The sequence below is a fragment of the Anas platyrhynchos genome, chromosome 5, assembly GCF_047663525.1.
Source record: "Anas platyrhynchos isolate ZD024472 breed Pekin duck chromosome 5, IASCAAS_PekinDuck_T2T, whole genome shotgun sequence".
NCBI lineage: Eukaryota > Metazoa > Chordata > Aves > Anseriformes > Anatidae > Anas > Anas platyrhynchos.
In genome coordinates this window covers 44137465-44155299 of record NC_092591.1, presented here as the reverse complement: position 1 = coordinate 44155299, position 17835 = coordinate 44137465, and the positions used below count along the sequence as shown (strand labels likewise).

Genomic DNA, 17835 nt, shown 5'->3' with positions numbered 1-17835 from the left:
AATACTGACACATCTAATCTGGATTTTGCAGGTACCAAGGATTAGTAAGTAAGTGTTCTGTCTTGGAAATTAGTATCAGTGTTAGTCACCTTTAATTTATTTTTTTTTTTAAGCTCTAATTTCTAGCTAGAAGATGAAGCCAGGTAAACTGTAACCTTTCGTTTTGGTAATAACTACCTAGATTTAGAAGTGTTGTAGTTGGCTGGTGTTGTTCCCCTTTGAAGGCTATGTTTTTTGATTAGTTTTTTAGTCATCATTTTATTTAGCCAAGAGGGCAGATCCCTGAGTAGGCTGTGAAGCAAAGGTTCTGATTGAATTTGCAGCTTCCCTTTAAATATTGAATGTTGCAGGAAGTTCTGGTTCTAGAATTAGTCTCACCACTGTTGTATATAGAAGGAAAGATGACTTGATGCCTTAATTCATGAAAAGATTTATTGATTTTGTCACAGCATACTGCTGAAATTTAGTATTATAGTTTGTCCATTTCAGTTTCAAGTATCTGCTTTCCAAGCCTGTTATATCTGTCATTTTTAGTCAGATACCCAGAGTGCTGGGGTTCTAATTTAGTTGAAATGCTGACATTGCAAGACAAAAATTTTCAAACTTGTTTTCAAGGAGTTGATTTGCTGTCCCAAACTTTAAATAAATAAAATAAATCTATTTAAAAATCAAATTGAACCACAGTGCTTTTCAGAGAGCAGTTTTGAAATGTCTTTTATTATACTGTAAGTGAACCCACAGGAAGCAAGGCAGAGCATTTCAGGAGTTCATGGGCACATGTGACAGCTTTTTTCTGACTAGTTTAACCACAATAATTCTGTTGCTATCAAACCCCTCATGTCTGAGGCAAGGAAGGAGGAAATGCACATAAACCTACTTCCATCTTAAAAAGGACATATTCTACATTTTGCTCCATTAAAAAAATCCATAAATTTTATAGTTTGTACTAACTCACTATTTAAGTGAATCAGAAGACTTACTTGTAACTGCATGTCAGTGATTTTAATACAGCTGTTATTTCCTTTAACAGATGCTTAATGATACAGTCTATCAGGTCTTGGGATTGTGTCACTTCTTTAAAGATCACTGTGCAAATTTGAAACACTTAAAGACTATGTTTTTATTATCTATCAAAACACTTCAAGTGCTGTCCCACTTAAATGCCTTCTAAAAATGATAGGTTGCCTGAACCCGTCCCTATTACAGCCTGTCCAATTATTTTGAACTCTATGAAACTGGTATTATTTGAAATCTCAAGGCTAATCCATAGATTTATTTATTCATTTATTAGAACTTCATTGAAATAAATATTTGTCATTCCTTTCTAAACAATTGTACCAACCACCAATTTTACTATTTCAGTTACAATTCATTCTTCTCTTTCGGAATGTGAATAGTTGCTCACTTCTATTCTCAGCTTTTTTCTTCCTGTTTCACTCTTCCCTGTCAGCGGCATCGCCCTATCATTTCTTACTCTTGTGAGGATTTGGGCTGTCTGATAAAAATGTAAAGAACCAATGTTTTCTTTATGCTTTCGTTTAATACATGCAAATCAAACTTCTGATGTTTAGACTCTAAACCTATTGCCCAGTCTTGCTTTATTGTTACTTTCAAAGCTTAATTATCCAAGTACTACTTGCATGTAACTCCAGGTATGCTAAAATATTTCATCACAGATTTGATATTTGTGCTAGTAGAGACTTCTGAGAAGCAACCAGACACCGAGTGTGGAAGTTTTTTTTTTTTCTTCCTATAATACAGCTTCTTATGAGCACGCTCTCTTTTATGAATACCTCATTTAATATGCTTGGAGTCTTAAGTTTTGTTTCAGGTATTGTGATATAAAATCTTACGAAATGTGACATTTTATTAGGAGCAGTTCATCTTCAAAATAGTGAAAGATGAGAAAATTCAAGTGATGTTAAAATATTAATGTATACAGCACATTCAAAAATGAATGTATGTTTCCAGATTAAAAATTTAGAAATGCTTTGTGCTGAAACAGTATCAAGAAAAAGCTGCATATGTAAGTTCTGTTCCCTTGAACAAACACGAATAAAAGAGATGTTACGTGTTGTTGCATAGTATGTCAGGTATTACAAATGTTACGTATTATGTAGTCTTTTTATCCTACTTGTGATTTTTGTCTACCATGTTCACTGATTTTTTTCTTCTCTACGCAACACAGCAATTCTGTTCCCTGGTGGAGCATGACTCGGAGAATTACCGCTTGTGCCCAGAATTCTGGGTGGCAGAGTGACTGGAATTCAGAGTCTCCTGGGTCATTTTTTAAAATAGGATTTCTTTTTCCTCTTCAATTTTTTCTCCATTAAATGGTATTGACTAGTAGTCATCCTGGATCCTCTGCACAGTCCTCGTGTCAATTTAGTATGAATTAGAACCACCCCAGGCAATTTGAAGAAGTTCAGTACTAGAGGAGATTTATGGAAGAGTCTAGTTAGGTTACTTTGTTCTGAAATATGCAGGCATTACTGAGAGAAATACTTTAATATTTTCCTTAGAATCTTCTTTGAAATTAATTTCAGAGCTTTGCTGATTAATCTGAGGTAGTGTTTTAACTAGTTTTCTATTTCTGACCTACATTTCAGTAGCCAATGACATTTTTTTGAAGTATTTATGCCTGCAGACATTAGTTTTCCCTGCTCTCTGAATGAGCCCAGTTCCTTTAAATTCTTTGATAACTCACTTTTTTTTTGTTTTCTTGATCTTCAGACATTTCCTAAACTTTCAGTATAGTGCAGACTAGAGATACTGCTTCAATTTTGTCAGCACCATCACTGAATTACTTGTATTCCTGGTTTAATACATCACACTTTTTAAAACATAGCAGAACGTTGTGGCATTTTGTGACAGCATTACATCTTTGTTACATGTGTTTTGCTTCTGGTTCAATTTAATTCTCAAATCCTTCTCTGCAGTGTTTCAACCTGCCTAATTGTTTTGCTTCTATTAATGTTGCTTTAGATTTTTTTCCCTCTTCCACTGATTTTTCTTTGTTTTGCCCATGTGTTTTTTGTTTTTGTTTGCATGCTTTTCTGATTTCCTTCCTCTTTTTTAGAGACATATCCTCTGACATGTTTCTGTACCTCTTCTATTTCCTGAATAAGCAGTATTTTTCTGTCAGTATTTTGACCCTGTACTCATAAAGATTGAGGTCTTCCTGTTTGCAGTTTGGTAGTTGTAGCTGTGGTTTGGTGGAAGAGGTAATTATTCTATTTCCTTCTCCACAGTTCTTTGTGCACAGTTCTAGAGACTTCCACGTTGTATTCAGCTTGTTGCCTTCTCACCTCTTGCCAGTCCTGTATTCTACCTCTTTGATCAAGGTTATTTCTTTGTCATTGATCTGCCCTACCTGAATGATGGTCTTTTGGTAGATGCATCAGTATCCTAGAATATTTTCCCATTATTTGTCATGTTTTGTCTTGAAACATTTGTACTTCATAAAGCCAAGGTCAGTTAGTTTGTTTTGCTTCCTAATGCTTGTTTTTTTCTTTGCTGTATACAGCTTCTCTTGCATACTTCTATGATTCAAATAGCTGTAATATCAAAAATTGCAGTTTTATGGAGACATTGATAATTGTAGGCATAACTGGAAGTTGGGAACTGAGGAACCTAGTTTTATTATTTTGTCTAATATCTTTTTTGAGTGTAAGCTTGGCTAGTGTGTAAGCCAAATTGGGTTGATGCATGGTTGTTCTTTAGATAAAGTCCTTCTGCAAATATTACATCTATCTTAGAAACACCTTTATGCTTTTTCTCATTTAATCTTTCCAGAAATGTTTCAGATAGTTTAGAAAGGTGGAGACTTGACTTGTTGTGGGTAATAAGTAATGTAAATTAATAAACGAATATCAACTGTTTTGTCAAATGGAAAAAGACAAATATTCTAAAGTAACTGTGGAATGTGGTATTTTCTAGTAATTATAATGCATTTTATATGCAATTTATTTGAATTTATTTTATTTAAATGCAATTTATTCACATTTGTGAATTAATTTTATCCATTTTCATGTGAAGTGCTGTATTTATAGGCTTGTTCCCCTTGTTATATGTAGGATCAAGGTTTCTTGTGCATGTAGAATGAGTGCGAGAGGATGCATGGTGGTCTTCATAAATTGGCACTGACTTACTCAGCTTGCATTTTCATGAGTAATACAGCATGATTACTTTCATTTGCTTATTCAATACTGGCTGAATAATTTCTTAACACTGTCTTTGTAGAGATGCAGTAATTGTTTCTGAGCACCAACTAATTTTTGTGTATTTTGAAGTATGTAACATGAAGTTACTTATGAAGCTTAATTTGTTTGCTCCTTAGTAACAAATTAACATACAATTTTCAAAAATATAACTGATATTAAGCAGTGCCTTGGAAAACTGAAACAAGATTTAGTGTTTTGTAAACTTTAAACTGAGACTGCACCTTTAAAGATTTATTAAGAACTTTTATTGATGCTCTTATACAGCTATTATAGTAAATCGCCAACAGCTTGCATTGCCAATTGCTGTTTTTTTTCTTTTAATAATATGCTGCATGTAGACAAAGATGACCTGTCCCCAACTGCTGAGGTTTGGGATGTAGACCAGGGACTAATAAGTAAACTGAAGGAACAGTACAAGAAGGAACGAAAGGGGAAGAAAGGGGTAAAGAGTAAGTGCAGATTCTGAATCTTGTAATGCAACGCTTTTTTGCTTATCTTTATAGAAGACTTTTTTTTTTCCTCATGAGTTCTGTTTTGTTCATTTATTTCCATTAAACATTGTTTTCTGTAACGGGGGCAACCAACTTTAACTTTCTAACTGCTAAATGTGAATGTTGAAACCTGTATCTCCAGCCATTTACTAGATGGGACAAATGTCTTGAGAACACAGAAACTTAAGTAGGTAAAAGAGAACTGCTTTGTAATGGGAGTACAGAAATAGCGAACAATTTACATTTTGGGGGTGTTTCTACTCCAGAAAGTTTTCTGAAAGAAAATCTAAGCTTTCTCCACTTCTTAAAATGAAATAATGTACTACTATTTTGGGTGTTGTGGTGTTTTTTTTTAATCATGAGCTTGAATCAAGCTATAATTGCTGTTTATGGTCTTCTAATTACTTTCACAATCTAAGGCAAGATTAGAATGGAAGAAAAAAAAAGCCTGTAATTTGATTAAGTTCTCTTTGTTTATTATATAATCTTTATTTTATGGTGTCCTTCACTGTTCTGTGCAGTTGACACGTTTTAGTTAATGCTTCTTTACTCTTTAAGAGTTTTCAGACTGGCTGTCCTTTTTGAACTATGTTAAACTAGACTTTCAACATTAACTACATATTAAAAATCATTTTACCATCAACTCAAAAACGTTATTAGTGGGCAAAATGTTACCAAATTAGCGTAGAGAGGCTCCCTTGCTAGCAGGTTTCTTATTTTGGAAGTATATTATTACAGTTTCTAGCTATATTTAGTTAAAAGAAAAAATAAAGCCTGTGTTTGAAGAAAAAAATTAAAAATACATGAATATGTACTAACTAAATCTGGTGGTAATTAAAATATAACACTTCATAAAGAATTCTCGAATGTGTTAAGATTTGAGATTACTTTAAGTTCTAACAAAATTCAGTTGGTGCATGTTGTTTTTCAGCAGTTTTGCATGACTCTCATGCATGCATACAGGTGGGTGCACATAAATATTTTTTTTCCGTAGTATAAAGATAGTTTTATTCAGTCTTTGTTTTGATTTTTAGAATATATTATCTGGATGATAATGCTCATTTAACATGTAAATAAGCATTCATGTGAACAATCAAGTTCACATGAAATATTTTGTAAGGTTAGAAAACTATTAATATTAAAATTAACCTTTTATTTGAATTTTTATTCATGAACTTCTCCTGTTAGACTGTTGGAATGTAAATTCCACATTTTAGACTATGTTATGCAGTGGCTGCATAATAGCAGCAAATGTTTTGATTTATGGGCAGGAAAGTATTTAGGGGATTTTTTTTATTTCTCTTTAAATGTTTGTTTCTTTGGGATCATCTCATAGTGAAAGTTCTCAAAACTATGCTTTGGATTCTATCTTCTTCACACCCACCATACCAGGTAGCATTTTCTAGCTTCTGCAAGGTGAGCAGTTCTAAAACAGTGACAAGTAGTGTTGCTGTAGGAGTATAAATAGAACAAAAAGCCATGTCCAGGTCTCCCTATTTGTTTTGTAGATACTATTTGGGCTTGTATAAAAAGTTTCTTTCCTGCACTTGTTACTTTCTTGGCTGCTATGCAATTAAGAATTCTCACAATCATTTTATTTTCCCAATTTGTAGCACTCTTACAGCTTCTAGAAAAGGAGCATAATCCTCACCCACTAGAAAAAACGATGTTTTAGTGGTCAATAGTGCTGATTAAATTGTTAGACAATCACTTAGATTAAGTAGTAATTATTCTATCTGAAGTGTTCAATTGCAAAACTGAAAACGTTAACATGTTTCTTTCATTCTGCTTTCCTGCAGTTGCTAGAAAGAGTAACACACTAAATTTTGCACCATGAATTATATGACATGGTTGTCGTCGGTTATTAGTTGACTTACATTGTCTTTAGATGATGTGTGTTCCTCTGTCAAAACTTAAGAGAAGTATTTTCTTCATCTAAAGTCATTTTGAAACTTGGATATGTTTGCATAAGAGAAATAATTAGGAGACAACTATGTGTCACAATGCTGTGAGGTAATACAAATCACTGTTTAATGTTTTGGTTGTGGTTTAGTTTTTTTTTATTTTTAATTTTAATTATATTTTGGGAATCCTTGAGCTTATATTAGTAGTCTTACAGGTTGGTTTGTGGGATTCTGATAGTAATTTCTAATTTAAAATTGACCTTTAAATCACTGAGGTAATTGAACAGCATAACTTCCATACACAATAAAAGCAGGTGTTTAGGGTGGGACATGTTGCCTTGCAGTGTTTTGAGGGCAGACATTCTAAGGGATTTTACTGGACCAGCATCTGGTAACTATCCCATAATATACATTTAGACTGTTTTATTCATGACAGGATCTTTGTGGCCCTGGCCCAGGTATACGATAACTTTCATTCTATTTGTGGAGGTTGATAAGGGAACAGAAGCTGATGTGATCTATTTTGATACTTCTGTAGTTTGCATTCATATGCTTTCTTCTGGGTGGAACACCATGATTTAGGTCATCTACTGCTGACACACACGTCTTCATAACTTCATTCCTGCTCTTTTTCTTTTTTTGTTTTTGTTATCTGTCAGAGTAGTCAAAGTATTACATGGAAGTACTACTTTCATATGAAAGGAATTAAAAAAAAAAAAAAAGCTTTAGTTACATTACCTTTGTAATATAATCAGTAAAATAACAAAGTCTAGCTATTGAGGCTGTGGGATTTTTTTTAAAGACACACAGTATATTCTAGACTTAACTCCTTATTTGTCTATTATAATTAGGTTTGATTTCTTTAAAAGCATTTTCTTACAGTCTTACCTTTTACACTATTATGCTGAATTTAAGGTATTGAACTTTTTTTGCCCAAGTTGGATAAAATATTTTCTTGCAGGCAAATCAGGTGTTAACTCCTTTTTAGATATCATTTCTCAAATATTCCCAACATGATTGTAGAAATGGTGCATGTCCAATTTGATACGATTAGATAAGACTAGTGTGCTCTTAGCAGTTAGAAAAACAGTTTTCTAATCTTTAATGGTATGTTTAGATCACTTCAAATGGAGGTCCTTTTACTGGTTTTATTTTTTTTTCCTGGTCCTTGACAGTTCTCTCTTCCTGTGCCTCAGCCTAATTGTTCTGTATTGATGGAATTATTTGGATTTAATCATCTTGACTGCATCATAGGTTGATGCAGAAGGATCACTGTTAGATTCAGACTGCTACATCTTGGAACTAATCTGTTTGACATGTCAGACCACAGCTTTTTTGTGCTGAATATTTGATTGCCTTTTTTGATCTCTGAAGGAGATTCTAGGTGTTCTGCATTTGTTCTTAGCAGGTTTGTTTACTGATTGTTGTCTTTCATCCTGAAGACTAGAACATAGCCATTTAGTGCATGGAACATAGGTGCTTATGGGGAGTCAGCACATACTAATCCTTAAAGATCTTTGTAACATCTAGAATGCTTCAACAACTGTATGCAGGCACACTTAATAGAAAGCAGAAATCTCTAGTCTTCTGTGGTGGTCTCCCAGTCATGAGCATTGACGTTTTTTAATATGAAATACAGAGTAGCAGTTTGGAATGGCATCTGCTCCTTTCCCTCCATTATGTGATGGATTGAGGGCCATTCTGAAGTGAATGCCTGAGGACAAGAAGTGACTTAACTTGCTGAAGAACACCTAAGTCAAGGTTGACAATCCCCTAAGTAATGACATACTAAATGACTGGCTGGCTCAAGATAGGGGTTAGCAGAGTGAACAGGACTACTGCTAGTTAGTTCTCTCTGAGCACGCTTTGAGGTTATCTTCTCATGCCCTTATGTTCAGGGTGAGAGCACTTACAAAGGTACCTTCAGTTTGGATGTGAATAAAATCTCATAAGTTATTTTTTGGCATTTTTCCCTGAATAGTTTGGGTTTATCAACATGAAGACAAGTGTGTTTTCTTCTGGAGAGCCAAGAGTATATCCACGTAGACAGTTCAGGGTACCAGTTATAACTTTTTATCATGCAACTTAGTGATTGCTCTATAATATCAAGTGTATCAGCTGATGATCACCAAGTTGTCAGCTTGCTGTCCGACAAGCAACTGGAATAGAAAAGACACAAAAGCAAGCTCTGCAGTCTGTACAGTTGAGACCTTTAAGAACGCTGAGAGATTTAATTATGTCTTTTATAAACATCTCACCTGCTGACTACAACTAACTTGTACACGTTTGAAATGAGATCTTAACCACGTCAGTTTAGTGGCTATTGTAAAAAAGTGTTGATGCATAGGAGATATTCTTCATGCTAGTGAGGAGGGACTTCCTTCACCTCTTTGGTCAGAGCAATCTTTTTAGATCAGTGCTCTTCAGGGCAAATACAGTTCTTCTCAGTCTGCTGATGTCTACAAGAATTGATTAGATGATACGATAGAATAGATCATCGAACTCTGTAAGCCGAAGTGCACAAAAGGACAGTAACACAGTCAAGATTTAAAATGCATTGTAGCTGTGCGCCAGCAAAAATTGGAAGGTCATTTCAGTTGTATAATGAAAGATGTTATTTTCAGGACATCAATGTCTGTGGTACGGTAAGACCAATGACTGTGACGTATACTTGGTGCCCCCTACCCTCCTGATAGCTGCTTCTTGTGCTTTCATACCTAACTGCAATGAAATCTTTTCTGTTCATGCATTTAGAGGAATGTTGGGTGTTCCTGTTAGTAATTCTTTTTGCAAGAAATTTTATCAGCTTTCACCATCTCCTCAAGCAGGTCTCTTTGTATTAATCCTTGCTTTATCCATCTCTTGTTCTTAAGGGAATAATATTGCTTTAATTCTGGATTTATTTGAAATGATTCTACATAAACGTTATAACCAGGAAAAAAAACTTCCAATATTTCATTACCTGAGATTGTAGGTTTCTAGACTCACTAATACATGGGAGCGAAATGAAACTTCACCATTCAAGAAATATGTTCTGTTGCATAAGGAAAACTTTTGGAAGCCATCTTTGTTCTCAAACAACTTCTGGGTAGCAGCTTTCATAGACTTAATGGAAATACTATATGTTCCATGAAACAAAGTAAGAAAAACAACAAAAGTACAAAAAAAGTATGAGTTGTAGTTTGTTTGGCAAAATGAGTGTGTTTTATAACTATTAATATGAATAGTTATGTAACATCCTTCTTGGCCTATGCATGGAATGTTTTTGCCGTGATTCCACTGGCAGAAGTATTTTTCATTGTGATCCTTCTGTGCATTATCTACAGTTATTGATGGATGCTTATTTTTGATGACACAAATTTTAAGCATTTTTGTCCAAGAGATATCTAAACAACTGAAATGATCAAGTATTATTTCAAAGAGTGTTTTAGAGTTTGAGTGTTTGAACATACAGTTCTGCTTTTGATAAGTGATCTTTAGTTGTAGTGGTTACCTTTTGCTACTTTATAAAATGGAGGCTCTGTTTGGTTTATATTTTTTAAGAGGCTCATCAACTGAGTATAATAAATTGCTTCCTAAAGCTTACTTGACCAAAAATGGATATGTTAAAAAGTTATTCAAGTATTAATATATCCTTTTAAATGTAGTCAATATTTACACTATAGTGAGCTTAGAAGAAAAATATGCTTGATAGAAGTTTTTTTGAGGGGTCAGTGTAGGTGTGCTGTCTTCATTTTTGTTTAAAATGTTCTGCAATGTAACTGCCAGCAATACCTGTAAGGACTTCTTTATTAATTAAAATATGGTTGTCTTACATCATTGCAGATTGTTTTCTTTAAAAAGAGTCTATCACTGAAATTTCACATAATGGTTGAAGACTTCTTTTTAACAAGAAAGCTCTAAGTTGAAAGCAGAAATGAACTTAATTAAAAAGCTTTTTTAATTAAAACATACTATTGCTAGCTAGTACCTACATCATGAATTTAATGTACAAATTCATTATATTTTATTTCTTGTGGCATGCTTATATAGTAGATGTGGTATGCATCTGCAGTTTCATATAGTGGTGGAAGCATGCTTAGCCTTGTATTTAATAAACATTTTATATAACTTGAACACCATTCAAAAGCAGGGAAAGTTAATTGTTTGTTGCACCCCCATTATGATTTATCTGTATTTTTTCCCTCATTTGTAAGCTTATTTTTTATTTGCACTGTGTTTCAATGTTAAATTGTTTAGTACAGTTAAAGTTATGTAATACTATAAGCAAATGTTTAATTCATGTATTTTGTTTAGTAATTATGTTCTTTTGATGTTTGGCTTCTCACAAGGGATGTAAGATTGAGGTTTTTTCTCTCCTACAGGAAATTATAAAATAGATCTGCAGAACACAAAGCAGTTATTCTTTGATTTGGTGAATTTGAACTGTTTGCATGCAGTTTTAGATTTAACGCATTTATTCCTCTTGATTTCAAAAACATCAATTTTATTAATATACAAAGGAGAAAAAAAAAACGTGTTTATTTGAATGAGGTCCCATTAGTAGTTGTTCTTGTTTACTTAGTTTAATAGATTTTTAGACTTCTGTCAAGTCAAGCGGTAGCAATCAAATGAATTTTTGCTGCTGACGTTAATTTACAGGAGTCAACAGGACAAAACTTCACGACATGATAGCAGATCTTGGCGATGATGAGATACCCCACATCCCTTCAGGAATCATTAATCAATCTAGGTCACCCTCTTCTAGAATGACTGATCATGAAGGTGCAAGAGCAGAGGAAGGTACAAAAAATTCAGCTACTTATTATATTCCAGGGGATTTCTTCTAGAAAGCACACACTGTAACATATGTCCCCTCTATAAAGCTTAATGGAGTTGCAGATTGCCCCATCATTATTATTTGCAGTCCTTCGCAAATGGTTTTACGAGACTACAGCTTGAATCACAGTGGCTTATTGTAACTGACCTTTTTTTATAAGTATTTTCAAACAACTTTATGTACAGACATTTGTTCTGAGCCTATTAAATCCCTGTTTGCAGACCCAATGTTAGCAAAATCTTGTACAAATAGGGTGTTATTGATTGGTTGGGGGAAAAGGTGAGTATTAAAACTTGATACACAGTTTGCATTTTAAAGTGAAATTTAAAAGTGGTTATTTAAGCTTTGAGACTAACTTGTCTCTTTTTTTTTTTCAAGGTTAATGTTTGTTTACTATTTTTAAATTCTCTTGTCCTATTTTACGTAGCATCTTTGTATACTTAGGCATTTCTTTACAAAATACTAGTTCCCATGTTGGGATTACCTTAAGCAATGGAAGTCAATGGCAAATGATAACCTAAATAGCCCAAAATCTTGTTATTCAGCTTTTTGCCAGTTTCAGTTTTAAGGTTTTAGTTCTAAAGCAGTAGATTTCATTGTAGTAAGTTCAAGATGAGAATAATGTGGTGTAAATTACCTGTCTTCTACTGAAAAAAAAAAAAATAATCAAAATAGTCCACCAAATGCAAATTTCTCTCTTTTAGGATTATCTTTGACTCATAAATCCTGGTGTGGTATCATTTATCCTAAAAGTCAAAACAATTTGCATTTTACTGATGCTGTTTATTGGTTCTTCTGTTCTTCCATAATCCCTGCTGTCATCCCACCTGCTCCACCTCAAATTCCTGTCCCCAGACAAGCAGAAAAATTGAAAATTTTCAGGGAGATTTTTGGATGTTCTTTCAAACTATTAAGTGTTTGTCTTCCAGCTTTCTTTTTATTGCCTTTTTTGCTTTGTTTACATTTACAGTTTAAAGATGCACCAGTATCAAACTCACCTGTAGAATGCAATTGGTGGAGGAAAAAAGAAAAAAAAAAAAACCTACTACTGGTGAAATTTTACCTTGCTAATACGTATGTGCATGTATCTTGCAGTATCATCATAAAGGTGGTGTGATAGATAGTGGAGAGATACCAGGCTTCTCAGTACCAGGTGCTTTAATGTGATGCTTTGGACTAGGCATTTCAAGTAGTCTTCTGGCTCTGTGAAGGTTGACCCTGCAGTTACAGGTCCCTCAGTCTGTAGGCCGTACACGTTGTGCAGTGGAACTCATTAAGGGCAAGCTATGTAACTCTCGTCTATTTAAGAGCAGTAGCAGGAGTATCTTAATCATTGTATCTGTTATGTGTGGTTTCTGCATACCTTTCAAAGTGGAGTAGTAGACTGGAAATTTTACTGTTTGGTCAGAAATTCTATCCTCAGTGTTATGTGGCTCTTTAAGTCTTTTTATAGACTTGCTTGCAAAATCGCAAGCAAGGAAACTTAGTGTAGTTGTTGTGTTCTTTCTAGGTCTGGCTTTTTTTTTTAACAAGGACTGAATAGCTCGTTATCATAAGGTGCTGGTATTCCTCAGTTTTTTTTATTCTGCTATGTTTTAAAAGTTAAGGTTTTTTTTCAGACAGCTTTACGCATCAATCATATGTCTTCTGGGGCACAGTAGCCTAATGAAAATTACCAAGCTGTGATGTTCTTATGGTTTCTTATAGTTCTTATGTTCATAAGGTTTATGCTACACTCTTAAGTGTTCCAGTTCTGTTAATTATTGAGTTGGTAACTGTATTTTCATGTATAGATGGAAGTGTTTAAACTCACTTGTTTCTTCTTTTCCTGGTGAGGGTTAGGGGGCCAGGGAAGAAAGCATGATTCTATTAGAACTAATTGGCTAGGAAGATCTTCTACTTTTCTAAAAGTTAATTAATTATATATATATATTTTTTTTTACTGAAGTGCCTGATTAAATATGATGAGAAAATTTTTTTGCTATAATTAAATTTTATATTTTCAGCTGTAAGAAATTTGGGTTTTCATTTTGCCATATTGCAAGATCTTCAGAAAAACAGAATGAACTGCAGCATGTTACTTCATCCAATATGTTGTATAGCAAATTATTATTTTCATGGATTCTTTTTCTTTTTGATCATCCATAGATTGTGGGGTTGTTTTCTGTCAAAAAAAAAAAAAAAGAGAAAAAAAAACAAACAGTAGTAACAGCTTATTGCTTGGTACTTACTGGAACTTTCACTGTAGTAGGTGTTAACTTTCTGGAAAACAAGATCAGATGTCCAGGTCTTGTAGTAGACAACAACATAATGTGTACAGAGATACTTGATTAAAGCAGTTCACTTCTGTACAAATACTACTAGTTGAATTTGACTTAATTATATATGATATCAGTAACTTCAGGATTAGAAGGAGAAGCAAATACTGAATCATTGCGTCTTTTCATGTCGTACAAGTTTATTTTTATGCAAAACTATCATTTTTATTTTTTATTTATTGGTTGCAAACTCAGTTAAACATACGTATTGTGGTACTAAGAAAAATGTTCTGATTTTTAATAAAAAGCATTTGAAACATAATTGAATTTCATCATTTGCATATATTTATTGATGTATCATTTTTGGTATGCCCAGGCGTGAATCTTTATTTTTAATAGCTATAACTTCACGCATCTTCTATTGTATTACTTCTCTGCTGTATACTTAAAAACAAACAGACAAAAAAAAACCACACAGCTTGAAATATTTTTAACCTTTTTTGACAGTCTTAACTAATTTCCACAAATATTTTTTAATATAGTTAAGATTAACTATATATTATAAATGTTGGCAGCTTAAACGTTGGAAAAAAAACATTTCTGAATTTCGGATACCATTAATTTTGAAGTTTTAAATAAAGGGATGTTCACCTCTGATGCAAAAGAAGTTTGATTTATGCATAGACTCTTATTGTGGTATTATTTTCTATGATAGTGCTTCACTTTTACTATAAAGCATCTTTTCATGCAAGTTGATCTGCTAAGCAGAGATAGCATTAATCTGACAAAGTATTAGTATGACAGGTTTAAATGATGTGGACTTGTTGTGAAGATCAAGTAAGACTCACAGCATCACAACAGGGATGGAAATTTTCCTCAGGTGTCAAGTGAGTGTCCTGTTTCCTTTTCCCAGTGATCAGCAGCTTTGTTTCTGTTACTGTAAAGACTTGGGAGATTTGGCTTGTAAATGTGTAGTTGTATTTATGAGGCTGGGACCTTGTCAAGATGGAAGTGAGCCAGTTTTGGAAATTCCAGATAAAGTATTGGGATCCCTTTTTTCCCTCACACTTCTTTTTTCTGTCAGAAAAGAACCAGGAATATCTTAGTGTCTTAAGTAATGGAGGACGAATATTATTCATTTGAGGATTTCATAGTTTAAATTAACTCAAGCAATGTTTGTTATGTTATTTTATTTCTTGCTTCATATAAAAATATTTAATCTCCCTGTCAGCTCAGACACTTTTTGTAAAGCAACATTTAAAAGTTCTGATCTCATCTAGGAAGCATGGATTAGTGAACAACAAGGACAAAAAAAAAAATCCATAATAAAACACTAGGTGGAACCATGGAAAATAATTTGGAATTTTCTAGGAATATGATTTCTTTTAAAATGTGTGTGGTTTGGAACAGACTGTCAAATGGAACTTTCCAGTAAAATACTAACAAAAATTAAAAGCTTATAGAGGGGCATGGTAAGCTATTCAGGATGTGAATTTAATGTAATCTGAGTCAAGACCTTTGCGTGGGTTGTGAATCTTTTGAAAAGAGACAATTGTGCACAGTTAGAATACTGATTGCTCTTTTTATGCAATTGTATACTTTGTGTTGTCTGTGCTAATAAGGTTGTGTTTTTAATAGTGTAGTAGTTTCCAAGTATTAGTCTGTTTTACTCTTGAAATGCTGTTTTTGTCTATACTGAAGTTTATCTACTGATCTGACTGTGCTGGCTCCTATTTGCACACCTCGGATTGCCTTAGCAATGATATCAGGCACCTGTAATTTAGTCACTTTCCTTTAGCTGCTGTGGTTACCATTCACATAGTGGCAGTGCAGTATAATAAAGATGTATGTTCAAAAAAGGAATATGTTGATTATTAGTCCCCCTGTTTGGAACTTTCTATAATGGAAAAAAAAAGTTATGGATGTTTTTCAGCTGTGGAAGCTTTTTCTGTGAGCTTCAAGGTTTTTCTGAGAGGATTCAAACTGAGGAGTGTCATTATAGTGAGACTATAACTCGGTATTCCAAATAAGTGAAATCTAAAAGTCAGGGAGTATTAATTTTTGAGGATGTCAAATAAGATTTAGCTTTTTTTTTTTAGATGTTTGGAAAAAAAAAACTTAACTGAAGTTCATACTTTGCTGAAGTTGGTCTTAAGTGTTTTATTTCAAATGTCCCAATTTTTGCGCAACAAGGAATATTGATAACTAAAAGCAGCTTTTAATAATACGCTGAAGTATAACAGTGTTTAAGCCTTTAGTAATGTTCCTCACCAGTAAGTTGGTATTTGTTAGTATTCTAGAAGTTGTAATACAGGATTGTTGAAGATTGTAAAGAATATGGGTGAATGTTTAAAATCTTATTATTCAGATGTGAGTTCAGAAGGAATGGTTATAAATAACTAGTATTTATTCAATTTTAAATGGTAATTAACAGAAATGTTAATAATTAATTCGGGGGAGGCAGAGCTAACGAAGGTAAATACCAGTTGAGTGTATTTTAAGCATCTAGCATCGAAAATCCTGTTAAGAAGGATGGAGTTCATGAATAACAGATGTTTCCTTTTTCTCTTTTTATCTGGAAGCTGAAATAAGAGATTTTGCAGGAGGCTTTTAACTTCTGAGATACAAGTATTAGTCATGCAAGTAGAGATGTCTGACTAGTATAAAACACAGAGACTTATTTGCAGATGAGTAGAAAGCAGACAATGTGGTATAGTGAATGAAGTATAATTTGGAGATCTGGGACATAATTTTGATCTTGTAAAGTGATGTCAGTCAAGCCACTTCATTCTTGTGACCTTTTTACATACAAAAATTTGTCTGTGTAAAGTAAGTTGAAATCAAATGTCAGAAATAATTAAGAATTGTTTTTAATGTGTGTTTGCACATGTGTGCGTGTTGTCATGCTCCTTTTTACTTGGTATGTAGTATGTAGTGCATACAAGTTCAGTTTTAAACTCTGCTTTGCCTGTAAGTTATGAATAATGCAGTTTTTCATCGAAGATTAAATTATTACATTGAGACTTAAAGTAACTGTTTTGTTCTTTGTAGCTGAGCCAATAACATTTCCATCTGGAGGAGGCAAGTCATTTATTATGGGTTCTGATGATGTTTTGTTAAGTGTACTGGGCCTTGGAGACCTTGCAGACTTGACAGTAACAAATGATGCAGACTATAGTTATGATGTAAGTGCAATTTTATTTAAAATTATTTATACATTTTAATGTAATCTATAATCGCTGCCCCTTGCCCCCACCCTGAATATTAAGAGGTGATGGTAACAGAGCTTTTAGTAGCAAAAACTTCTGTGGGAGGAGGAGGGAGCATCTTGTGAATGTGTTAAGTAATTTGGGAAATCCAAGTTAAGTAAGATGACTTGTTTATTTTCTTCTTATTTAATTTTATTCTTTTTTTTTTTTTCACTGGGGGGATGTGTTATGACAAAATGACTTCTTAATAGGAATTTGTTCTAAAGAAGTGGCAGTGATGCACTGTAATGGAGTGTTGAAAAGACATGGCATAAAACACAAATATTGATATTTAATGTCTTTGCTCCCCTCTTTGTGTTTATATACAGTTAACAGCATAGAATATACATCGTTAATATATTTTGGATGTAAACTTTTAGGGAATATTTTTATAATTATTCTAAGAGTTCTGAGATTCTTTTCACCATATTTGTTAAGCTACTGCCAGTAGTTTTTTCTCGAATGAATGTTGTTTTAATTGGCTGGTAAATTTGATTGGGGCAATGGTCAGGTAAGTCTTACATAATGTACTGTAAAGTGTCTTGTGGTTTTTAGGTTTTGTTAAGGTACCTCACTTTGTTTCTATAACTGTATACCTTTTCAAGTTAGATAGTGTGTTTGTATTGGAAAACACTACTAGGGTTTTTATTAAAATCTTAGAACCTGTAACGTGAAGAAATAAATTCTTTATAGCTTTTTACAGGGTATGAAAATACTTAAACTACCCAGCTTTTACTTAATATAGTTGTCCTTCTGTATTTGTAATAGGTAGAAACAGTAGTACTTCATTACAGCTATTAATACCTACGTTTCTCCCTTATTGTAGGGTGTTGCATAGTTACATTTCCTCAATCACAAATGAAAACATTAATAATCTATCCTTCTGTTATTG

At 33.3% G+C, this 17835-nt stretch overlaps 1 protein-coding gene across 5 annotated transcripts in view; it reads left to right on the top strand.

Annotated features, from left to right (window-relative positions):
- The window catches only part of STRN3 (striatin 3), a 59649-nt gene that overhangs the window by 29471 nt on the left and 12343 nt on the right, over positions 1–17835 (top strand). For 2 of the 5 annotated variants that reach the window (XM_027458559.3, XM_027458558.3), the window contains exons 8-10: positions 4562–4672; positions 11260–11400; positions 16747–16880. In XM_027458559.3, the coding sequence (XP_027314360.2) occupies positions 4562–4672; positions 11260–11400; positions 16747–16880 (386 nt within the window). The remainder of the gene's footprint in view (positions 1–4561; positions 4673–11259; positions 11401–16746; positions 16881–17835) is intronic. The other 3 variants (XM_027458560.3, XM_027458561.3, XM_027458562.3) reach the window with 3 other exon arrangements.